General features: G+C 41.2%; 1 protein-coding gene across 1 annotated transcript in view; it reads left to right on the top strand.

Annotated features, from left to right (window-relative positions):
• Positions 1–7,489: 7,489 nt before the first annotated feature.
• Positions 7,490–25,768, top strand: part of MYH15 (myosin heavy chain 15) — a 46,250-nt gene continuing 27,971 nt past the window's right edge. Inside the window, exons 1-16 of the mRNA XM_085239419.1 lie at positions 7,490–7,626; positions 10,330–10,475; positions 11,552–11,655; positions 12,148–12,291; positions 14,585–14,741; positions 16,018–16,045; positions 16,885–16,978; positions 18,308–18,328; positions 18,935–19,027; positions 20,115–20,178; positions 20,271–20,369; positions 21,758–21,861; positions 22,267–22,405; positions 22,984–23,102; positions 24,157–24,306; positions 24,935–25,105. Coding sequence (XP_085095545.1) covers positions 10,385–10,475; positions 11,552–11,655; positions 12,148–12,291; positions 14,585–14,741; positions 16,018–16,045; positions 16,885–16,978; positions 18,308–18,328; positions 18,935–19,027; positions 20,115–20,178; positions 20,271–20,369; positions 21,758–21,861; positions 22,267–22,405; positions 22,984–23,102; positions 24,157–24,306; positions 24,935–25,105 — 1,578 coding nt within the window. The 5' untranslated portion in view covers positions 7,490–7,626; positions 10,330–10,384. The remainder of the gene's footprint in view (positions 7,627–10,329; positions 10,476–11,551; positions 11,656–12,147; positions 12,292–14,584; positions 14,742–16,017; positions 16,046–16,884; positions 16,979–18,307; positions 18,329–18,934; positions 19,028–20,114; positions 20,179–20,270; positions 20,370–21,757; positions 21,862–22,266; positions 22,406–22,983; positions 23,103–24,156; positions 24,307–24,934; positions 25,106–25,768) is intronic.

The following is a 25,768-nucleotide window of genomic DNA, read 5'->3' as shown; positions in this document are numbered from 1 at the left end:
AGATCAGTGTAAGTAGCTACAATTTAAGCCTGTGTATTCAGTGTACAGTGAGTCAAATTTTAATGTGCTGTAACTTGAATTATAATGGGTTTGTTATTATATTTCACTGTATTTGCCTATTCTATTTTGAAAAATAGTGCCACTCAGTGCTGTTGCTCCTTATCCTTTCAAAACGTAAAATCTGCCTCTCACATCTTGATTTTCTCCCTGATTCAGAATAAACTAGTCTGGCAAGAGTGGCTTGCCATTAGCTTTTACACCATTAAAGATGCTTCTCTTTAGACCAAGAGAGAACTCATCTGGTCAGAAGTGTCTTACCATGGAGACTGCAGCTCCCTGAGCATGCTGTCACTCTCTTGCAGCCCTTTTGCTGTTGAATTGCTTAATCCGTCTTCTACGGAAGCAATTAGTTTTGTAACTCCACAATGAGACAGCAGCAGGAACTACACACCTTTTTGCTTATCAGGATGCAGTTCTTATCTTTGCTTCAATTAACTTTCCTTTTTCAGAAAGATATCAGTAATTTTCATATCACAAAGACATCCAGGGAGACCTCAATGTAGCCTTCCAGTACTTGAAGGGAGCGTATAAACAGGAAGGGGAATGGCTGTTTACATGGGTGGGTAGTGATAGGACAAGGGGGAATAGTTTTAAACTAAGTCAGGGGACATTTAGGTTAGATATTAGGAGGAAGTTCTTCACACAGAGGGTGGTGACACACTGGAACAGGTTGCCCAAGGAGGCTGTGGATGCCCCATCCCTGGAGGCATTCAAGGCCAGGCTGGATGTGGCTCTGGGCAGCCTGGTCTGGTGGTTGGTGACCCTGCACATAGTGGGGGGGTTGAAACTGGATGATCTTTGTGGTCCTTTTCAACCCAGGCCATTCTATGATTCTATGATTTTTCTAAGGATTGCTCATTGTAAATGGTACAAAGATGAAGGCATGTCAGTAACATATGAGTGTAGATGTAGATTATGCTGGAAATGCAATGGAAATTGTCTTGCAATTCCTTCTCTAATGTTCTTCTGGTGCATGTTTAGGTGACTACTGGAGTGGGGTTTTTTCTGCTCTGAAAAATCCCTCTGTACCATCTGCAGCATGACAAGAAGGACCAGAGTTTCCAGCAGAACCAGTGTATTTTCACATGCAAGAGACAGAACAATCCACCTTATAAAATTTCCTTTTTTTTTTTTTCATAACATGTTTTCATACCCCAAAATAGCTGATATTTTTGTTAAAATTCTGTGTCAGATTTTGCAGCTCAGCCTTCTGCTGTAAGTTTGGATTCTCTGAAAAATGTCAGGGACGATTTTAAAAATGATATACATCTCTCTCTGCTACACCAATAAAAACAGTCTGTTGTTGCTGTGCAGGATCTGTTACTGGGATAATGGTAGAGGCACAGCACCTACAGGACAGCACTGGGACAGGTGAGACCAACAGCCTTGTGCACACGGGGCTGTGCAGATGCAGCCCTATGAATTGAGACTGTTCCCAGTTGATCTTCGGCAAATAAATAGGTTAGAATAGAGTGAGCTGCTGGTGAGATGTTTCTGTGGGACATGCTGGATCAAAGCCTGAGGTTTCCTGTTGGGTGAGCTTTGATGAAAATTTAACAAGTTACTCAGCTGGGCTGGTGGTCCTGTCAAATGAGTTGTTTGGTGTTTCCATGCCACTGAGCTACAGTATTTAATGCAAGGCTTCAGAGGTCCCCTCTGATGCAGGGCATAAGTTCCATTCCTGCTCAGTGTTTTCACAGCAGTCAGTCTTTACCTCATTCTGCCAGAAGTGGTATTTCTTTTCTTCTTTTGCTTTTCTCTTCTGGAACATTGCGATACCAAAGTGCCTAAAGCTGTGTGTGTGGCAGGTACTTTGGCTCTGTGCAATACATCTCAAGCACATCGTTTGATTTTTTTTCACCTCCTTCATTTTTTCCTTTTGAAGACATAATGCATGTTTAAATTAAAAAAAAAAAAAGAATTTTAAATCAATTCTGTTCCAACAGGAATGGCTGAAGAGCACTGCACGTAATATCACTGCAGTTTCAGCTGATGTTTTGTTACGGCACCATAAAAGGTAGATTTAGCATCATAGCAGGGTAGACTTAGACTAGATAATAGGAAGAAATTCTTTACTGTGAGCGTGGTGAGACACTGGAACAGGTTGCCCAATGAGGCTGTGAATGCCCCCTCCCTGGAAGCATTCAAGGCCAGGCTGGATGGGGCTTTGAGCAACCTGTTCTAGAGGGAGGTGTCCCTGCCTATAGCCAGGGTTGGAACTAGGTGATCTTAAAGGTCCTTTCCAACCCAAACCATTCTATCATTCTATGACTAGTTCTCTATGTCAGTTCCTGTCTCTGCAGAAAAAGTCTCTTTTATCGAGCATTAAGCTGTAAGTGTGGAACACCACAGTTGGGAGGAGAAAGGTGGGAAGATAAACTTTTTTTCACATAAGTATGCGTATGTGTGTGTTTAAATATACACAGAAGTATACATATGTATTTATACATGCACATCAGCCGGTGGTTGCCACTGCAGAGAAGGATAGTATGTCCATTTTTGGATGTGTTGATGCTTCTCGTCTGTTGGACCATGTCAGAAGGACAGGCTTTTACAAGCTTATGGCAGGAAGCAGTGTTTCTGGAAATAGACTTTTTTAAACCCAGGTTTGTTTTTCCAATCTTTGGCTGCTTCCTAGCTGAGGTGATCAGTTCAGCAAGAAGAAAAGCACCTTGTCTTTGCTTATTGGATGTAAATACTGAGGAATCACACAGCTGGCTTTCCATGGTGGCTCCTTGCTATTTAGTGTCACATCCATCACACAGGGTCTATTTTCTCAGCTCTTGTAATGTTAAGTGTCTCTGCAAAGCAATTCTTTCCCCAATTGAACTGTTGGTGCATTTTTTTGTATAGTTTGCTTTTGGCATAAGATAAATATGGCAGTGAGATAGCAAACAATCCTTGACAAGGAGTCAAGCTAAGAGGCAGAGTTACAGAAGCAAAACACTGAAAAATTGCTTATGTCTAGAGAGGCAGAAAAGTTTTCCTTCTTTTTCTCCTCACCTACTTAGAAAAACAAACAGCAGCAAAAATGGGAAACCAGCAAGACCTATGCCTGTCTCTACCTCATTTTACCTAGGCCCTACATCCTTAAGGCTGCAGCTCAGAGAAGACAAAGGGAGGCTGTCTTGCAGGAGGTTGGCACTGAGTGCTGGGAGTGCTGGGATACGTTGTATCTGAAGGCCTCCAAGTATCTGAGGGCAGTGCTGAGTATTGACATGGAAATGTAATTTGCAGAACAGAGAGAGTGCATCACAGTCCCGGGCTGGCTGCCCAATGCAGCACCCTGCTTCCTATTTGGACTGCCTAATACAGCCCTTGAGAGAAATTGATGACTTTTTTTTTTCTTTTCTGCCTTGATCAAGGCTACAGCACTTCAGACTAGAAGCTTCGGTAGTGCGTAATAAAACTGGTGAGTGGGCTACAGGAATTCTAATGACGTGCTGTGCAAATAAATGCTTAGGTAATGAATACTGAAAAGATTAACCTGAACTAATTCCATATATTACTGAGGCGTTTAACTCCTTGCCTTCCCCCGGGGTTAAGAATAATGCAGAGCAGTGTAAAAGGGTAGTGGGGAAGGGAACTAAATTAAAGCAATGGGTGCGTGTGAAGGCCAGTAAAAGGATGCACAGCAGTTCTGCAGCCATGCCATTGTGCAGGCTCTGACCTCACTGCAGGGAAAGTTGGAAACTGGGCAGTTGGAAACTTTTTGGAGAAAGGAGGGGGAATGCCAACTTCTGGAAGGCACATGATAGACTTTCCTTTCCCCAGCACATCTCTACAGCCAAAGAGCTAAGGCCAATTACATTCTGAGGCTCACTTCCTCTAGTTTTTCACCTCTTTTATTTATTGTGGGACTATGAGTCAGCCCAGTGCTGATTTATCAGCACCAAATAATCCTCACTCTGAGCGCCGCCAGTGTTGCTCCCAGGAGATGTGCTCCCCATTAGAGCCCTGACCTATTCAAACATCCCAGTGATAGCAAGATGGCCACGTGTCATCAGGGATAGGCACCCGTGACAGCTCTCAGATGCTGCTCACCCAGCAGGGAAGCACAGCCAAGCTCCACAACCCAGCTGCTGGCCTCATGCAGTTTCCTGCATTCGTCCCCTGCTAGTGGCTTCCAGCAGTTCAAAGCACGAGAAGATACTCGGGCTCAGGGATCGGCATACTGATAGCCATAGGTCATGAGTTTCAGTGGTTTAAAAGGCATGTAAGCATTTTTGTGGGTGGCTTAGAAATAATTTCCTCCAGTCCAGTGGAAGAAGACGTTTTCCATAAAAACTTACACTTCCTTTACATGACCGATGGCAAACTTGTGCACCACACAGTCGCTATAGGCAAAGTATTAAACAGAGGAAACTACTTAAAATGATCATCCTGAAAGGAACGGGATCTGCTGCTCCCTCCCCAGGATGCAGACGTCTGTGCCCACTGCCTGAGTGTGCACTGCAGTAGAAGGGGCAAAAAGGCATACAGAAACCATGAAATCTCCCCTTCCAATAACCCAAATCTGGCTGTCATAAACTTTAACTGGAATGGCTAGTGCCGATTTTCTCATCTTCTAGAGATGTAGCAGAGCATAACTATTTTTAAGATTAAGCTTATCTCTCCCTCCAATTCCTCTCTGGGGTCTCAGCAGCTTAAAGAGTTAAACTGTTTCTTCACTAGAGAAAATGTATCTGCCTGTACAGAATGGGCTTGGATGTGCTGCTGGATGTGGTGCTCATGTTTTCCTTCCACCAGAAGCATTCTTGTGTGGATGACTTTTGCTTTTTCAAAGAGTACCTAAGTAGTTCATTTTTATTTGTTCTTGTGTACCCTTGAAACAGCAGCAAGGATCAATGACCACAAAAAACCTATAATTATCACTTTAGGTATGGTTTCTCAGATGCATCTCATGGAGGGACAGTCTTCCTGCTTGCTTACAGAGCACAGTGCAGAGCACAACGACTCAGGAGATGCTTTCTACTAGTAGCTATATCTTGCACTACTTTTCATCTATCTCACTGATCCGTCTCTTCAGGAGTAACAGGTTATTGCACTGCACTGCTTTAGACACTTGTCTAAAGGCCAGTTTCATCATAACACAGTAAACTCGTTGATTTTTTTTCTAATAAAATGGAAAGGGTTTCATAACCGGGCTTTTATGGATCCCAGGTGTCACTTTTTCTGTGTAAGGCCGCACTATTGACACTATCTGTGTCTGCAGCTGATAAATGTTATTACATTCTTTTCCATTATGTAGTGTTATTAAAAATAGGTTTGTCACAAGCACTTCTTATCAAAGGCCCTTTCTTCCTTAGAAATAGTGACCATCATTAACCTTTCTAAAAGTAGCTCCTGTGAGAGACGAGTGTCTTTGGTTGTCACCACTACAAATGTAATACGCTCTGAATTCTGCTTCTTATTAACACAAAGCTAATAAACTCCAGAAAGGCAGGAATAACGTGTGCATTGCTAATTCACACCAGGTCAGCAAGGAAAATAAATTCATCACATTTGACCCACTGCTGTCTTGTGTCCCTTTTAAGTGACAAATGCATTGAAAATGCAATGGTATCAGCTACAGAAACAGCTGTTTACAGCCCCAGAAAAGCAAAGGAGGCGTGGGAGAGAGACTGCAGTGTTCATGCAGGGCTGACAGAAGCTGAATGTTTGCAGAACAGAAAACATGTAAGTGATAACAGAGTATTTGTAAAAGATGCCTTCTACGCAAAGTAGGTGGTAATGGGAATACTGTACTTAGAAGTAAAGCTGCTGGTAGTGCAAGGAAGGAGCAGGAAGGAAAGAGCACCAGTGTGCTATGTGTTCATGGCATGAAATAATCATATTCTTAGCCCTGACAGCAGGTTAACAGTATCGTGGAATCTAAGTGATGCACACAATTTACCTTGTTTTGAATTACGTGGTTGGGAGCATCTCCTTGATCTTTACAGAGTCACTCACTTTTCACTTCAGTTGGGAGCATGAGCTCCATTTCCTTTGTTGTCAAGTATAAAAACAACAGTTGAATCCAACCTCAAAATACATCCATGCTACAGAGCACTGAGTACTTAAAAAGCAGCAGGGTGGGAAGTGATGCTGATTTAAGGGTAAAAATGAGAAGAGCTTGACCACCAGCCGAGTGCCAGAGTGTGACACACAGCTCATTTTCAGCTCAGGCTTGGGCTGCTTTTGCAGATTTATTCAGGACTGAAAGCCTCGTCCTGAGCTTTAGCAGAGGGCCCTCTCCTTAGCTTATATCCTTCTGAAGGTGGCATTTCTCTAGTGAAGCAGTAGCTATTCTCTGCCTCTTGGTTGCATTCCCCAAACGCTAAAAATACCAGGTCACTGAAGCACTCAGATCCTCAGTCTCCTGTCTTTAAGTCCACCACATCCACAAATCCCTCAATTTCTTCCGTAATTACTTTGTGCAACCCATCATCTCCCAGTCCTCAAGGCAGCAGCTTTAAAAATAGCAGATTCGGTATGCAAATATTTTTCTTCTTGCCTGGTGACAAACAAAACCATTTGTTCCTGTGGGTATCTAAGAATTCAATGAAGCTGTAGGTAAGCTCCCTCCCTGCTGCCCCTCTCTTCCTTGGAATTGAGTTTTATGGAACCCTAATGCATTATCTTCCCTTATGGAAAATAAGCATTGCCCACAGTATTTATTTTTCCTTTGAGCTTTTATATTCAGTTTATGCTGGAACCAAAAGAAACCTATATATCTACCCATGCTGGTAATGGCAAATCAATTTGAATGTTATTTTGCTTTTTATGTACTAAGGTGAAATGAGACCTGTGTTACTTATGGCACTTGTTTAACAGGAAAAAAATGAGTTGATAATAAGAAGACCTAAATTCAGTCTCATAAATAAGTTTTCTGAAGCAAAGCACTCACTAAAATTGATGCTTACTTTATTCATTACCTGTAGTTCACTTTCCAGGCAGAATCAATGTATTCTTAAAAACCTTCTCCATCTCGCCTTTCTTATAAGCAGCAGAATACCTGTTTATTTCAAACCTAAGCCAACAGATTTAGTTGTTATTCTCTGAGGCCCAGCAAGAGGATTTAAGATGTTTGGTTGGGATTTGAGAATGCACATCCTAGCTTTGTTATTTGAAGGCTGTTTGGTTCACATTACAAAATTCCCTTTCAAATCACTCGCTTCTTGCACAAGAAGTTCTGCTTCTTACTTCCTAGATGAGTTACATCTGTGCAAACCTTGATTCCTCCCTCCCCAAACCAACACTAATCAAGCCCTCAGGCATGCGGGGAAGCAAGCCTTGCTCCTGTACAAACACAGTGGAAAGGCAGGGAAGTTTTCACCCATGAAGTCATGGATCAGGAATGGAGCGACAAGGGGCAGCAGGCGCAGAGCACTCCCCCTCTGGCATTCCTTCTGTCCCTTGGCCACGCGTGCTCCCTGCTCAAGCATTGTCTCCTCATCCGACAGACAAATATAGGCATAAAGGAAAGGTCCAATGCCTTTATAAAGCCATCGCTGGTGACCTTGAGGTGGTGTATATAAAGTCTGGACCAGGCAGAGCGGTGACACCTTGTGTGTGCTTTGCAGGGTGAGTACCAACCTCTCTCACTTCTGAATGCGTGTGCCCAGCTGTGCTCTAACACTTTGCCATAGTTTTGGTGTGATACATTTTTCACGCGGCTTAAGTTTTATTAGTAGTTGTACCTCTAAACTTATAGCATTGTGTTGGTTGTCCTGTGATGCTGCGTGAATAGTAGGATGGAAAATAGGTGCTTTTTTTTGTGTCACCAGTGAACTCATTTGGTCAGCTAGAATAACCACTTAGGATAGTGTCAAGTCACTTGTAATTGTGTATCTGAGTGGATTGGTTGACCAGTAGTTGCAAGTCATCTTTGCGTCTTCTCTGTCATCTGCAAGAGATGATGATGACTTATGTAGTTAATAATTTTAAGCAGCCTGTTGTTTAAAGGATTTCTTTAGACCCACCCTTGGAGTTTTACTGATTTTCCTTTTGAAGGCAGACAATGATGGTTTTTGATGCTATCACAGATGAGCTACCAGCACTATGGTAGCTCTTCCAACAGCCACAGTAAAGAAAGACAAGTTCCCTGCTTTCCAAGCTTGAATGCATCACCAAATTATTGGTACTTCTGGGTGTGCCACTTAACTTTGTGTTACAATTCTGGCCCTCTAAAGAGAGTAGGTCGAAAATTCACATGCAAGAGCTACCTCTTTGTTATCAGACAAAACAAACTGAAAGGAAAGTGAATGTATTTAGCTCTGCCTTGTCCTTCCTGACTATAGCAGTTTTTACAAATAATCCTTTGACTGTAAGCCAAGCACTTCCAGCTTCTCATATCTTTCAATGGATTGGCTTGTTGAGTGCTTCAGTGGGCTCTGGGCTCTGTCTTAACTCCTGACACATGAGACTGCTGCAGAAAAAGGGATTCTCTCCCATCTGCAGCAGCATTGTGCTACACCCTGTTTTATAAAGTGCTTGCCATAGTGGTAAACCCTAAATATATATCAAGACAAAATTGTATCAGAAAGTATAGCTGAACAGTTGTCCCAAAGCGCTCTGCAAATGGCGTGAGTCTACACAGGAAAGGTCTGGATTATTAAATTTGGATCTGTAAGAATGTCTCCTGAATCCTAGAGGTAATGACTGAAGTGGCACTTCTTATCTTTGCATATTTAATGTGGAAAGTTCTAACACTCTTCTGTTTAGATGTGTGATGCCGTTTCTGTGCCCAACCAGAGCTGAGCTAAACACGCTCCCCAGGGGAGAGAGACTTTGCCATGCCAGTTTTGAGTTGTTTCCAGTAGGAAATTTTGCTCATTTCAGATGATGTTAAAATAGTTGCTGACAGCTGTGCTTATGTAGACCCAAACTCAAAGATCCTAAGCTTGCACTGTGGCAGGGATGGCAGGGGCAGAGGGATGGATGTTAAACATTAGATAGCTCTGCTGTCTTAGGGTTTGCACTTCTCAAGAGAAATATGCTGTGGAAAAAAGAATGCCTTCGTTGATGAAGAGTTTTTAGATCTATAGCAATTCCTTAGGAAGTAACTGAATTAAATTTTAAAAGACTGCAGTGTTTGTCTTGACAGGGTTCTCGAAACTTTTTCAGCAGTTCTGGATACTGCATAATAAATAGAGTAAGAGAAAAGATAATATCTGGGAGTCGCTTATGTAGCTTCAGATAGTAATTAAATAATATCTTGAACTGAAGGAGAGAATGCCTAAAGTTCTTAGATTGGGGAAGGGAGCTGGAAGGGGTTGGACACCTTTTAGCAATGGAACTCCATTGATGTTCTATGGGCAGCACCCTGAGTATTTTATATATGTGTGTGTGTGCATTTTTATACGTACCTGTGTGTATATGTCAACTCATTGATGCAGTTGTTGAAGAAAGGACACGGGAATCAAATTAACTCCTAGTAAAAAGCTGGATAGAGCTGTTTAGACTAAATTTCCTTAAAGATGATTTGTATTTATAAAATTTTCATTATATAAAGCACCACTGATTTGAGTTGTCTATGCTCTCTAAATGATAGAATTAAGAATAGGACAACCGGTTAGCACCTTAGTGCTCAGAAACCCAGCAAATCAGTTGCACAAATGTGAGCATGCCCTGGCCTTTCTTTCATGGTAAGAAATCCTTAAACACCATGGCTGTGTTATCTGAGAAAACAAGCATTGTAGGCATTAAGATGGGCTAATAAACTTGGATTAACGTGAAGAACTTCAAAGCCATTGTGCCAGCATTGCAGTTTGCCCTCTGCCCTGCCCTGCTGCATGGGGATACCCGCAGTGGGCGAGTCCTGGGTTTCTGCCAGGCTGAAGGGCACCATCTGAGAGCAGTGCTGCTGGGACATCAGCTGTACCCAGCTCCAGCAACAGCCTTCTCCACCAGGAGCATGGGGCTGTGTCCCTGGAGCCTTGTGCTGGCATTTCAAGTAAGCAGCTGCCCAGGAGGATCTGAGGTGTGGCTGGTGGCCTGGTGTGGGGTTTTCAGAGTCACAGCCTCGAGTGGTGCCTTTCATCTGCTGCTCTAAAGCAACATTCATGCCATAAAAAGATTGAATTCTCCTGTAGAAATAACCAGTGTCAGGGTTTTGAACCATGCAGGATCTGGCTGGCTTTAAACTGAGCTGGGCAAGGGTTTAGCTAAGGGTGCAGTAAAGCCACAAATCTGCAGGCGATATTGCCGTTTCAAATTAGGCCATTTTAATCAGCCACCTGCCACATTCTGGTCCAAGAAATACAATTTTTTCTCTTCTTTTTGTAGACCGGGTCCTTTTCTTCCTCCTCCTAGAGCTGTACTACCTTGAAACTTTGCCAAGATGATGGACATGACGGAATTCGGGGAGGCTGCTCCCTTTCTCCGAAAGAGCGAGAAGGAGCTGATGATGTTACAAACTGTTGCCTTCGATGGTGAGTTGCAGTACCATTTAGGCTGCCAGTGGCCAGCTAACCCAGATAAGGGTTGCACCCATAATATATCTGGGGAATGCAGAGCAAACAAGGATGCAAAGCTCTGTTGTTATTGCTGCTTTTTGAGGCAGCTGGCAACCAACTTTGTGATTCTTTTTCCTGCAGAGCTACAAAAAGCCCCTGATAGCACTGAAGAGAAACAGTCTATCAACTTGTACTAAGCAATTGACTAATTTTAGAATTAAGATGTATTTGTATGGTACTGATAAGAGAGAGATTGCTTCTTCATCTTTGTCCATTTGAGAGACAATCATCATGCACTGATGTTCTGGTAATGCAAGGATTTCTGTTATGTGAATAGATGTCTCCATCTGCTTGATTTATACATTTTTATAGGCAAACCAGTACTAGGTTTTAGCTTTCCAAGAGTTATTTTTCATGAAATGCATTTATGTGAGTTCTGAAGTGTAGTAGTAAGAACAAATATGCCAATAACCACAGCAATGCTCTGTTGAGAGTAGTGGCTATAACGAGCCATCTGAAGTCTAGCACAGATACTCCAAACTTCTAAAAAGCAGCAGTCATAACTCAATGTGAGTTATTGATATTGCTGTTTTTTAAGACAAACTTCAGGAGAATGTCAGGAATAAGGTTAAATCCAATAGCTGGCAGGCAAATAATGTGGGCTGAATTCCTCATTCAGATAGCAATGTTCGGTGTAAGTTTTTAGCAAACAGCTTCATTTGGGCTTGGATCTTGGTTCCTCCATCTGCACATCAGTGCTAGTGATTATGAATTTCCCTTGGAGGCTGAGACTCAGCCAGCATTTGTGAAATATTGTGACACCTTGTGTTGGGAGGATCTAGGGAAGCCAAGTAGTGGTTTCAAAGGAGAGACAACATTTGTGAGCCCTGCACCTTCTGTTTTGGCACGCAGCTCCCACAGCTCTACGATTGGCTGTGATCCCCGAGGTTTTGTGCTGCTTGTGTGGTAAAACTAACCCTACCAATCCCAGTTCAGCATGGTGTTATTATTCTACACAAGTCTGTGAGCCTTTCTTCTTCCTAATTTCACAGGGAAAAAAAAATGTTGGGTACCTGATGAGAAGAAAGCTTATGTTGAAGCTGAAATTACAGAAAGCAGCGGTGGCAAAGTGACTGTTGAGACAACAGATGGACGGGTATGGAAGCATTTTTGTCTGACCCATGACTAAGGAGCAAGTCCCAGAACAAACCTGGCTCAGTTTAAGCTCTGCTGCCTGGTTCACATCATCTGTGAAATAGCTTGTGAACAGGAAGCCTCAGTAGCTGATGACAAATGAGAAACAGCCAAGAGAAAAACAGGAGTTTGGTGGCACATCAACTTTTGCAAAGCACTGCAAGCAGAAATGTGCAATAATTCAAGCCAGGTTTAGATCCTAGGAGGAGGCAGGAGGTAAAACTGCACACTTAGAGCTAAATCTCATGGCTTCAAAGCCATACCACTCTCCTTACCTGTAGCATCTCAGCCTTCCCTGCTTCTGTTTATGTCTGTGAAAACAAATGGAATTACTTACACCACATTGAGTGGGAAGATCTCCTCCTAAAGAGATAATGCATTTACCTCTTAGGAGGGGAACCGATTGGGATTCTAAGTGCTTTCTAGACCTGCTGTATTCTATCTGTCTTTGCAGACCATGACTATAAAAGAAGATGACGTGCAGTCAATGAACCCTCCCAAATTTGACATGATTGAGGACATGGCTATGCTGACCCATCTGAATGAGGCGTCTGTGTTGTACAACCTGAGGAAGCGCTACAGCAACTGGATGATTTATGTAAGGTTCCCTGCTTTGTGTATTTGAAACATGCATTTCAAGTGCTATGATGTTTGAACACAGGCTCTTCATGTTCAGCTTATAACTTGCATATGTCATAAAACTGAGGGCTCAGCTGCTCAAAAAGGAAAGAATTTTCTTGCAGATTTGAATGAATATAGACAAACAAAAGTGAATAAATAAGGTGATGTCTAGCTCTGTTTTTCCTTGCTTGCCTGGGAAAGGGGTGTCATAGAACATATTTTCAGCAGTCAAGGCCTTTGGGAAACCAATTTTATTTTTCTACTCCTAATATTAATACCTGACATTATTAGGCATAACAATTTCCTTGTTAAGAAACAATGCCTCAAGCTTAGAGCACACATATAACTTCTTTTAACTAGGAACCTTTCTATCTTTAGTTCTATAATTTTCTTCCCTTCATTTTCAGAGCTGACATCTGTCTTGTTTTGCTCTGGCTTTATTCCTCACTCTGTATCTTTTCCATGGCATCATTAACATAATTTCTATCATCACCAGAACAAGCTTCGGTTGCACCAGTTTTTACGGGCCCAAACTTTTGCCTTCAGTGTGTTGCATCCAACTGTGTTTGAAGTCACTCAGGGCAATCTACAAATTTTCTAGCCAATCCTTATTCAGGTCTGTGGTTTTCACTGAAGGACTGAATCCAGTTTAAATTATGATTGTTATACAGTTTCAGGATTCATCTAATAACCCCTGGATGAACATGCATGTCCTAAAAAATAGCTATGTCTTGCAGATCGCTATAGTTAGAAAATGACATTTGTCATCTTGTTTTAATCCATTTACAGGTTGGAGCTTTTTTCTCTTAAAAATTAGGACTAAGGACTCATACCAGCAGCAATCTGAAGCAGGTCCAAATCTATTTTGGGAGGAAGGCTCCTGCATTTGTTAACTCAATAATCAACATGCATATTGTGTTTATGCCAATATAGTAGCTGGTTTCTGTGAAGTTTTATGCTTGGACCCAGACTAAGTACCTGAAAAGTTACCAGCTAACACTAATTCCCCAGAGTTACAGTTGGAATTGTGTTCTGTGGGCTGATGTAGGAAGCCCAAAGAATCACTATAAAGATAGATTACTTTAGATAGATTACCAATTACTTTTTTTTCCAAACACTGAAAAAGCTCCATGGCTTTGGAGAGAAGTGCTATGAAGTTTACACAAAATCATAGAATGGTTTGAGTTGGAAGACACTTTTAAGGTCATCTAGTTCAACTCTCCTGCAGTGAACAGGGACACCTACAGTTCGATCAGGTTGATCAGAGCCCCATGCAGCCTGACCTTGAGAGTCTCCAGGGATGGGATATCCACCACCTCTCTGGGCAACCTGGTCCAAGTTTTCTCTTTGAACAACCAACTGAAATTTTCCCCAGGGTGCTCATAGCAAGCCGGTAATGACAGATTGTTTCTCTCAGACTTCTTCTTCTAAGAATAGTTCTTTCTCCCAGATTTCTCTTCCTAAGAATAGAATTCAAATAGAAAAACTGTGATTTTTATTTCATAATTACTGTTTTATGGAGGAAGCAGCTCTTGCTGGGCAGCCAGGCAGAAAATCAGATGTAGATCTCCTTGCTGTTCCTATGTTCTGCTGAAAGGGCAGCTTGTCTGATCATCATCTTAGAAATACTTTTTTCCACCTTTGAAAACTGTTCAGGAGACCTCTCCTATGAAGAAAGGTTGGGAGAACAGGGCTTGCTTAGCGTGGAGAAAAGAAGGCTCTGGGGAGACCTCATTGTGGCCTTCCAGTACTTGAAGGGAGCAGATAAACAGGAGGGGGAACAACTGTTTACATGGGTGGATACTGATAGGACAAGGGGGAATGGTTTTAAACTAAGACAGGGGAGGTTTAGGTTAGATATTAGGAGGAAGTTCTTCACACAGAGAGTGGTGACAAGGAGGTTGTGGATGCCCCATCCCTGGAGGCATTGAAGGCCAGGCTGGATGTGGCTCTGGGCAGCCTGATCTGGTGGTTGGCAACCCTGCACATAGCAAGGGAGTTGAAACTACATGATCAGTGTGGTCGTTTACAAACCAAGTCGTTCTATGATTCTGTGATTAATATCTGTAATACTGATGTCATTGATTGCCAATAGGAAGTCACTTAGCAGACTGCCATTTCAGCCTTTGATCTGAATTTCTAAAACTTCCAATCAGAATTCCAAGTCAGACTAGAAGCTGGCAACACCAGTTTCTGCTTGGTTTACTCAGATTATTTCTTTTTCTCATTCGTTGAGAGGCTGTTCTTCCTTGCCTGTTTTTCCTCTCTAGACCTACTCTGGCTTGTTCTGCGTGACTATAAACCCCTACAAGTGGCTGCCTGTCTACAAGTCGGAGGTTGTTGCTGCCTACAAAGGCAAGAGGCGCTCAGAAGCCCCTCCTCACATCTTCTCCATTGCTGATAACGCATACCACGACATGCTGCGTAGTAAGTGGCGCTCCTCGCTTTTAAATTTAGTTTTGCTTTATTTAGCAGACGTGACTGATACCAGATGGCCCTTAGAGAGAGCAGTGCACACCAAATGTGCAGATACTCAACAAGCAACAGGAGCTTGGGAGTCTGCATCCATAATTTTATTAATTAATACATTTTTTTTTTTTCTCTCCCCTGCCCATCGTTGTGTGGGTTCTGGCAGCAGCGAGCTCATTCTGATGCTCATCAGATGCAAACATTGAAAGGTTAATGAAGGGCAGCCATGGAGGGTGCTGTGGCTGTGCACATGTCGCAACCAGGAGTCAGCTATGGATCAGCACTGTCTAATTGTCTCGTGGCTGAGAGCCCACTGTGAGCAACCAGATCCAGATTCTCTTGCGAACTATCATCCCTGCTCTCAAATTACTGAAGAAAAAAAAAAAAAAGAAAAGAAAAAAAGGGATTTTATCAGCAGGTGGCAGCAGTGATGTGCTTCCACTGGGAGGTTGCCGAGAAAGGCCAGCTAGAACTGGAATCACATGCTGTTCTCACCTGGTTTTCATAAAATGGCAAATGCAAGAGGATGGGAGGTGCTGGGGCAGACAAGGTCTGTGTGTGGTTGCAGAGAGCTGCCTTGTTTATTGCATAAGAGTGAAATATCACCAGGCTGCCCAATGTGCAGCTGGTCAGGATCTTTGGAGTTAAAACAGAAAAAAGGGATTTAGATACAATGGTTCAGGAAGGTGGTATTATTTCATATTTGCTGAACTAGATTGTTAACATACTGATTGCAAATTGTTCTCATAAACATTGGTTTCTGCTCAGGCCCATTACCAGACTTTATTTCAGTAGCATAGCTAACCAAACAAGACTACATAAATAGTGAGGACGGGTCCATTAACAAGCAGTAGAATTGCTTGGGCTGGTGCAGTACTGCAGGGCAGAGGGGTCAGGTGTGAGCAGAAACCTACACAGGAGTAAAGAAATAAATATTTTGCCAACAGGAAATAACTTTCTATTTTATTGTTTCCAAGACATAAGGAAATATTCATGACTCAGATGTTTAATGCTGACTTGAGCAAAACACAAGAGGGAGATTCAGGGCAAGGGTAGAATTGGCACTGCTCAAAGCTGGACTACATGGGGCTTATTTTTTCTTTTCCATCACCATTTCCTGTGATTCTATGCTTCTCTTTCAGGACCGCTTCTGGATTAGTTGGTGCTGATTTGCAAGGGTAATAAGCAAAAAGTACAGCCTACTAAGTTTGTCTCATTTTTTTCTCATCCACAGATCGGGAAAATCAGTCTATGCTGATCACGTAAGTGCTTCTCTTTTGACTGATTTGAGACTCTATTGCTGCAAAAAAAACTTCAAAGAAAAAAATCCCCTTGAAATACAAGTTGACCCTTGAAAGCTCAGCTAAATTGCCTGGAACTTAATCCAACTCAATAATTAGCACTTTGGCCATCTGATGTCTGCTTTGAGTCTCATTGGAAAGAAGTAGCTGAGGATTTCATTTGATGGAGGCCAACCTGTTTCTGATCCCCATTTAGTGTTCATTCCAAGTGGACATGGTAGCAACTCCGCAGGCAGTTAAAGAAGTTCTTCCAGGGTTGTCCTTGCTATCTGCCCTCTTCAGGCTCAAGAGACTCCTCCTCAACACAGTTGTTCTAGCTGCAAAACATAGTTAAGAGCACTGAGTTGACACATCTGTAGGGAGGAAAATGACCAAAACAGAAAAGAAGAGGGATGTCTTTTATTGGCAAGCATGAAAGATGGAGAGCTGTGTGTCTCTCTCCACAGTTCACATATGCTTCTGGATGACGTTGGCAAAGTGCTGCAGATTTCCTTTGGTTTTTAACTCATTAGCTGCACAGAGGTATGCCTCAGATACTGAGTGTGGATGTTTGTAACAAAATTTCATGCCCTTAATGAAATCTCAAAGAAGCGTGCATTTGTATGAGATTTCTGAACGCAGTCTCATAAAGCATTATTTGCCACTGACATGATTTTCACTGAAATGAGCAGACTACAAAATCAGTTGGTGACTCTAAGAAAAGCCTGTGCGGTACATGAAGCTGATGGGATGATGGGTGGGTAAGAGCACAGGTTACCGTTGGTGGAGCAACAGTAATGTTCTCTTCCTTCTTCCCATAGCGGAGAATCTGGTGCTGGCAAGACGGTCAACACAAAAAGGGTCATTCAGTACTTTGCCACAGTGGCAGCCCTGGGTGAACCTGGTAAAAAAAGTGTAAGTCAGCCAGCAGCTGTTTTATTTCAGGCTTCCATGATTTATGTTGTGTACAATTAACATTGCAAATCTGCATCCTGACCACCAAACCACATGCTAAACCTCAGCAGGCATGGCTAGGATAAGTGTTTGTTGGGAAAAGATACTGATGCTTCTAAATGACATTACCAAGACCATATGGTTCTGAAGATAGAAAAGTAATTCTCTTCCAAATTTGCCATGCTGCATGTGGAGCTGCAAAACGACTTCTGGTTCTGAGTTAATGCTTGTTGCTGCTGCTTTTCTCTGGGAGTTTGATTTTCATATGTATTAAATGTTTCTGAATGCATTATAGCTGGTTAAAAGTTGGGGATACCATGAAGATTAAGAAAAATAATTGATTTTTTTTCACCTGGAAAAGTCTTCAAAAAAGCTTAGCTTTCATCAGAATGCCTGTTTTGTTGAAAAGCCTTTTATGACCACAAAAATAGGAGTGTTTGACAAAAGAATTTAAATCAGCTTTTCTATATTTCCTTCTGGATAAGCGCTGTTCTGCTTAAAAGTGCTAAAGTTACAGTGAATAGCTCATTCATGTTGCATTTTATCTTGTGTTGCTATGAGCTTATTCACTATCTGCTTCATTGCGCTTCAAGGCTCAAAGTTCTTTGTGGTGAATTAACTGATTCCTATGAACCATATATAAAAGGCCAAAATTTCAGCCGGTCTTGGATACTGTACATTCACCTCATGTCACCAAAATCTAATATGCATTCATCTGAGGTCTGCAAAGCTCTCCTAGGAAATGATTAAGTAGTCCAGAGCCAGCCTTTTATGTGCAATGATCTAGATGCTCATAATGGTGTCTGAAATGTGGTGTGCTCATGAAACAGATGTGTTAATAACAGATATCACAGCTGGATAATTTTTCCTTGTAATTTGTCAGCTGAGGTAACATTTTATCTCTGCTATCATCATCCTTTGCTTCTAATAATCCAAGATGATTTCATTATCTAAAACTTGTCTGTTTGCATTTACATCTTTTTGTAAGTGCTTTTCACCTGGACCCAGCTTCTTTTCTCAGTCTAGTTAGTCAGCCTTGTGCTTTCTTCTCGAACAGCTCTACAGTAAAGACACTCAGACATTTGGGTTAGGGGTTAAAATAACAAGCTGAGTAGGAACTGCACTTGGCTATTTTGTGATGTGTGGTGAATGCAAAGTAAGGCTTCAGAAATCTAACGGTATGTTGGCACCAACTGGACGTCTAACCTTTCTAATCTTTATCTTCTGTGATGCTTTTCTTGTTCATGCCCATGTTGGTTTTTTTTAATCTTTTTTTTTTCCTTTTGACAGCAACCTGCTACCAAAACTGGGGTAAGTAATCAGCTTGTTATTTTATCTTTTCCATACAGAATCACTATTTAGCTATCATTCTGCTCCATGAACCTCAGAATTTCACTCTGCATGGTTCCCCTAGTGAAACGTTCCCCGAAGCCAAGGCAGTTGCAATTTTCTTCTGCAAACTAAAGTTTTTGCAAGCAGAAGATGATGCTTTTCTCATCTCCCCAAATTCCAGGCATTACAAGTTCTGAGTGCTTTCAAAACTACTGCATTTCACTGCAGTACTTGTCACAATCTTCAGCAGCCCATTTCCTCTACGCGTTCACATGGATGTCCCCAGAGACTCCATACATAGCACACAGAAAGACATGGTGATGCCATTCGTGTGCAGATGGAATAAATTATAAAAACCTAAAGCAAAGCAGCAGAGAGCAACTGAACTGCTGAGGCCTTTCAAGGACTCCTAGTTGGCAGCTGTGCTGTTAAATCACTCATGCTGTGCCAACCCTCTGGTGTGGCTAAACCATTGTGGTAAGGAGGCTTTCTGCCTGTAAGGAAAGGCAAGGTTGAGTTACAGAGGCCAGCTGAGTTTTTGGGTTGTTCTATGTTTCTCAAGAGTATTTCAACCTTGATTTTTAGGGAACCTTGGAAGATCAAATCATTCAAGCAAACCCAGCCCTAGAAGCTTTTGGAAACGCCAAAACCCTGAGAAATGACAACTCCTCACGTTTTGTAAGTCCATAACCTAACGTGTTTTCAGCAATGGCCTGTTAATAATATGTCTGTCATAATCCTTTCATAAATTGCTTCTAATTTTGTCTGCTAAAATGGTTGGGTTTTCTTCACGTGGAAAGAATAATGAAGTAGGACCTGACTAGGAAAAGCTACTGAAGGGAATAAAGAGAAAAAAGCAAGACCTTCCCACTCTGCAGACACTCATAAATAACAATTCTCCCACCTTTGGTCCACACTACCTACCCTGCTCATTTTTCAGTGTGGTTATAAGCTCGGGCCTCTCTCCTTGTTTCCATTAGACCTACAGGAGATCAGTTTGCTGGGGTACCCTTCTGTCACATTTGGTTGATATTGGCTCAGAGGTCCAAAAGGTGTTGCATGAAGCACGATAGCCTGAGTTTGTAGCTCATCTTTTCCCTAAGAAATCTGATTAAAACTGAAACTGAAGGGGTCACGTAGAGAATCGGAGATTGTAAGCATCTGTGGGAAGCTACACAGTTGTTGTAAGTTTTCCAGCTGGAATGCAAATTAATTTTAGAAAAGCTGATGTCTTTGAGCATGATAAATTAGATGAAAGCTAGTTTGATTTGTTTTAAATTCATTTTGGTATGAATATTCAAAATTAACAGGCAAATCAGGGTAAATAGCACAGCACTGTTCTGACTAAGCAGAGCATAAAAGTCAGGATTGCAGATAAGGGAGAGTCAAACAAACAAAAAAAAAGATAGAGAAAGAGCAAGAGTGCCTGTATGTCCTAGCCAGGCTTATTGGCTTACTGTCCTAAGTCCCACATTCCTGCAAAGCTACAACATGAAACTGGAAAACATGTGCTTTCCCATATCTCAGCCTGTCCAATAGGTGCGCAATTATCCTTTCCCCACAAGTCAATTACTTAGTTGTATATATAGACTCAGGCTTGGAAAACTATTATATCATTGTTTGGTATTTCTCATTGGAAATCTGCCTGTGCAAAGCCAAGGAGTTAGCATAAACTAATTCTTTGATCCAAATGATTGCTTTCATGTAACAACCTTTGTTTCCTTCTCTGTATTCACTAATTAAAATATTCTTTTGTGTGAATTAGGGTAAATTTATTCGAATCCATTTTGGAACCACGGGCAAGCTGTCATCTGCTGATATTGAGATCTGTAAGCACCAAATTCTCTCCTCTTTTAAAAAATACAATTCCTCATATGAAAATTAAGAACTTTTCTCACTGAATTTCTCACTGTGCAACTAGATTTACTGGAGAAATCCCGAGTGATTTTTCAGCAACCGGGTGAGAGAGACTATCACATCTTCTACCAGATCTTATCAGGAAAGAAGCCAGAGTTACTGGGTAAGCATTTAAGAACCAGCTTTTAGCTGAATAGACTGGCTGAAGAGAGGCCAGGCAGTAAACTTGTGTTCAGAAAGGCCCGTAAGCTTCCACTTCTCAAATCTGAACCTCCACTGACAGACATGCTCTACTAAAGGTGGTGTTCCAAAGGCAGCAACAAAAGAAATTCTTCTGTGGTGTACTGACTCAGGTACCCATCTCCTAATGCTTTGAATAAAACCTTCACTGGTCATTTTAGTAACACTTTTGTTTTCTAAGAAAACATTTCTTGTAAAATGCATTAAAGAGTCACTATATTGCCACATTAAACTTCTGATAAGCTTACTCTGACACTGTGTGGTCAGGTCCTGATCCTCTTAGCTTGTATGTGGCCTAATTAATTACGGGAAACATTTGAAGGAAGCGTTGCAATGGGATTCCTCTGTTAATCCCTGTGCTGGGAAAATGTGGTCCTTCTCATCAAGTGTCTGTGTACCTCACAACAGCACACACCTTTCTAGCCAGCAGGAGTTTGTCTGCAGGTTTTTGAAGAGACTGAAACCAATGGTAGCTTTGTTCTGTAGACAAGAAGTGTATGTCTTTGTGCACACATGTGCACAAATATCTCAGCATAGATGCATATAAATATAGACAAATTAAAATATAAATAAGTGAATGCATATCATACTGACTACATTGCAAACATATGGGCAGACTGTGATTTTAAAGATGCATATTAGCGGACATATTTACACACATACTTAGATATGCATGCACATGTATATACAAATTGACATCTAGCTCGGTCAAAGCTTTGTTTGTAGTACGGCTGAAAATTTCTGTGGATTTAAAGAAGAAGGACTCTCCCTGAAGTGCTGGAGCCAGCTAGCTTTCTAGAAAACAACTCTATTTTTTGATGTGAGAGAAAAGGAAAGAAAAAAGAAATAGAACCGTGTTCAGACTTCTGTTTGTTGAGAGACAAGAATCTTTTTCAAAGAGTCCTGAAACTTTTTATTTTGGGAATCTATTGTGAAAGAAGAGAAAAATCCTCTTTTTTCCTGGCGTGCATCATACTAAAATCTTTTTCTCCTCTGTGTTTTTATCCCTACTGCCATGCAAAGCAGAAAGTAGAGCAATATAGGAAATGATTCTCTTAGTATACTGCAAAACATGCTTAATAGACATATACAGTATTCCTATGTTACTTTTATTCACTCTTTCTCTAAATCTTGGTCTTTGGACTAGAAAAGTAGTGTGAAAGGGTTTGTTGCTGCCACACAGTTGTAAAAAGCATTGCATTCAAGTTTGTGTAAAGACAAATGTTTGTCCGATTTCATCCTTTCAGTCTGTTTTTTTGAGGGGTATATCCTGAATAGACTGCATTTTTCATCTTGTCTGTTCTTTTACAGATATGCTATTGGTCTCCACCAACCCATATGACTACCACTTTTGCTCCCAAGGAGTAGTTACAGTGGACAACTTGGATGACGGAGAAGAATTGATGGCAACAGATGTAAGCCTGTATTGATTTGACTCATTGATTGGATGCATGGAGCCTAACTTATTCCATTGAAACTACTGGAATAAAATGGAAGCAGAAATGGGTCTCAACTGCACTCATACTACGAAGGATGAGATCTGATAAACTAGGATGCTTTTGTATCTGGCCTTGCCCTACATAATGTCCAAGGCCTCAATGTTCTTATAATTTTGATACATTAAACTAAATAAATGTTAGATGTCCCCTTGGTCCTCAACTACTGCTGGGTCTTCAGAGTATTTCAATAGCTGTTGTGACACAATGTCCCTGGGCAAGTGAATAATATTTGCCATGCAAAAGTAGATTTTAGGACTGCAAAAAAACATTGTCATTGAAGAGTCACGTGACAACATATCCAATTTTTTTTTTTTCCCACAGCAAGCCATGGACATTTTGGGATTTGTGCAAGATGAGAAGTCTGGTGCCTACAAGCTCACAGGTGCCATTATGCACTTTGGGAACATGAAATTCAAACAGCGACCCAGAGAAGAGCAGGCAGAGGCTGATGGCACTGAAAGTAAGAATAACACCTAACATTACTCCTTACATTCAAAATCCTAGTATGTATCATACACTGTATTGAGGAATAAGCAGCCTGTTTCATTATACCTTGCACAGTGTAGCCACTGTTCAGCCAAAAGTGCTATTCTTTCATCTCTAGCAGTGGTTTGAACAATGGCAAGTAACATTGCTTAGTAGAAGGTGAATAGATGCAGTCAGACCAACACAATGAAACTCCATTTTGTAACCATTTGAACAAAATGATTGTATGAAGTTGTTGCCTTAGCTTTATCTTTTACATGTTCAGGTCTTGCTTCTTTGCATCCTTCAGCACTCTGAATAGTATTGTTTCAACTGCCTATATCCATTGTGAAGATATGTTATTTTCCCTATACTGCAAGAATTTCTCAAGTGTGTTACTAGCTGACCTCTGCCATAGGAAAGAGCACAGGCACATTCAAGACGATATATTACAAAATTAGCGAGGTCATAGTTTCTCTTTGGAAGTGGATGTACTAAACATTTTTTCTTGGCTAAGTATGTTTTCATGTAGCAGCTCAGATCCAACTAAAACCTTGTTTTTTTCTTGATCAGGTGCTGACAAAGCTGCCTACCTAATGGGAATCAACTCCTCTGATTTGGTTAAGGGTTTATTACACCCTAGAGTGAAAGTTGGCAATGAGTATGTGACCAAAGGTCAAAGTGTTGAACAGGTAAGGAGAAAACATCATAGTATTTGGATACCCATTACAAAAGCCTTGAGGCTTCTGCAACATCTCAAAGATTAAAACAGCTGCAGAAGTATTAGCATGTATGTGTTGCTGGAACACTGGATCCTCTAGTGCACGTTCTCATTCTATATCCTTTCACTTGGGGTTACAGATGGTGAAAGAGCAGGAAATGGATAAAGGGATCTAACAAGGAAATAGACTCAGTACTAACAAAGGCACTGCTCTTGATGGATTATTTTTCTGATGCATTTGTAATAGCCACTTAAAGAAATAAGCTGCAGTAAAAGCATGTGGGAATTGGTATCTTATTCTGGATTAGAATAGTTACCTAGAAGAGCTGATCCATGGATTATTTATATACTCATTCATTATTCATGTAATTTTTAGCTCTGTGTGACCTCAATCAGCTGAATATCCACTTAAGTACCATTTAATTTAGAAAACAAAAGTCCTTGGGTTAGTACTGCTCTAGACTATAGCAATACTTTAGAGGACGCTCCAGTATTTTGATTACAACAAAAATTGTCCAAAGATAGGCTAAGGTACAGGCTCAGTTACTAGACATTCACTGGAGAGAGAAGGTGTAGATGTGCATGCTTTAGACTAAAGAAGAGACACTGGCAGTTCCTTTTCAAATCTCCTGCCTTAGCATCCCTCCAAATTAGAAGCAAATGCCAATTAGTAACAAAAGCACAGACCACTCGTATGGCCATAGTAGTTCTGGATATCATGGCTGCCATCAGGCCCACAAGATTTTCATAGCAGTTAAAGAGATTAAACCATTTGCAACCTTCTGTCTAGCTCTTTCTCAGTAAAGGTATTTACTAGCATTTTATGTACACATTTGTACATACGTGACTGAAATGTGCATGGCAAATAAGGAGAGAAGCTGTACTGTATTAAACATGCCTTGGCAATTATAAGAAAAAATATTTGACTCTAAGTAGGGATTGAAGAAGGCTACTGTATTAAATTCTTGTGTTCCTCCACAGTGAAAGCTGTTGTATGTAGTAGCATTTTGAAATCTGTGTTTTAGGTTTTGTACGCTGTTGGGGCCTTATCCAAGGCAGTGTATGATCGAATGTTCAAGTGGCTGGTGGTCCGTATCAACAAAACATTGGACACTAAGCTGCCAAGACAGTTCTTCATTGGAGTCCTGGACATTGCTGGCTTCGAAATCTTTGATGTGAGTATTAATGTGTGAGGACTTGGGGGAGGATGGAAAAGTACTAGTTTTCAGGTGGACATTTCTTCTAAATGGACAGAAGGTAAAAAATGCATGTGACTTTGCAAGGCTTTTCCATGAACAGATGTAGACAACACAGCAGTCAGCACAGCTGGCCATGCTGATAATCCTGGGGAAGAAGGAGAAGTCAGCCTTTAGCAAACACAACGTTCCACATTATTTGTGCTGAATTTTAGGACAGTGCGCTGTACTCACTCTCTCTTTGAGAAAAAAAGTATCCTTTACAGGGTATAGTATTTCTTCTTTTTTGTATCATGATTGAAAATAAATAAGGAAATCACGTGATAAAAACACTTCACTGTTTTAAAGGACTGGGATGGCATGTTGCTGAGGAGAAGGATTGTACATCCTAATTGAGAGATCTGAACAAATCTGAAAATCCTCACACCCCAGAGCATGGCATGAGGGAGCCAGAAGCCTGCTACTCAACTTTGTCCCAGTGTTATGTTCAGTAGTTGTTCAACAGGTGGTGCTTAGAAGAATTTAGAACCAGCCTTCCTCTTGCTCTTTCACCGAACCCTTGCTGTAGTTAACCATATACAAATGCTTCTCTTTTTAACTCCTGCAGTTCAACAGCTTTGAGCAACTCTGCATCAATTACACTAATGAGAAACTGCAACAGTTTTTCAATCATCACATGTTTGTCCTTGAGCAAGAAGAATACAAAAAAGAAGGCATTGAATGGATATTTATTGATTTTGGCATGGACCTGCAGGCCTGTATTGATCTAATTGAGAAGGTAGGTACAGGGTCCTAGGGTGTACTTGCTGGATTTTTTTTTTTTTTCTTCTTCATGATGTACCTCTGGAGTTGTCTTCAAATCTCAGGGAACAGAGCAAGACAAACAGCAGGACAGGTTTTTTACCATTCTTCATGCAATACGAATCAAAGGAAAATCAGTATTTGTGGCTATCTGCCTTTTATTTCTGTAAGTTTTCCTCACAGAGCCAACAGCAATCAGAAGTTGTATTGGTTTTTTTTGTGTGTGTGTGTCTTTGTTGCTATATGGTCTTCCTTATTTATTACTTCCTCTTTCTCTGTTCCTACTGTTCTCCTATTTACTCTGTTCTGCACATGCTTAATGTCAATGAATAATTATGCCAGTCATCCTAGTTCCTCAATCTGCCTTGTCAAGTCTTAGGAAGTTAGTCTGTCTACTCCTGAGAGATGAATAATAAAATATTACTTGGTCCAAATGTAAACTGAATCATTTCTGAAGTCATCACAAAACCTCAAAGGCAGAAACACCCTACTGAAAGCCAAAGCTGTGATTAGTACTTTAACTGAAAGATTTCCTCCTCAGAATGAGAAGAAATTTTGCAGGCTTAAAGTTCCGCTGGATCAAATTTAAAGTCTGCACATCTCTTGCAGGCAGCCTAAACATTTTCCAACAATGATCTTT

This window comes from Meleagris gallopavo, chromosome 1 (genome assembly GCF_905368555.1).
Source record: "Meleagris gallopavo chromosome 1, MGAL_WU_HG_1.1, whole genome shotgun sequence".
NCBI lineage: Eukaryota > Metazoa > Chordata > Aves > Galliformes > Phasianidae > Meleagris > Meleagris gallopavo.
The sequence above is the reverse complement of the archived record's forward strand: the minus strand, read 5'-3'. Positions and strand labels throughout refer to the sequence as shown.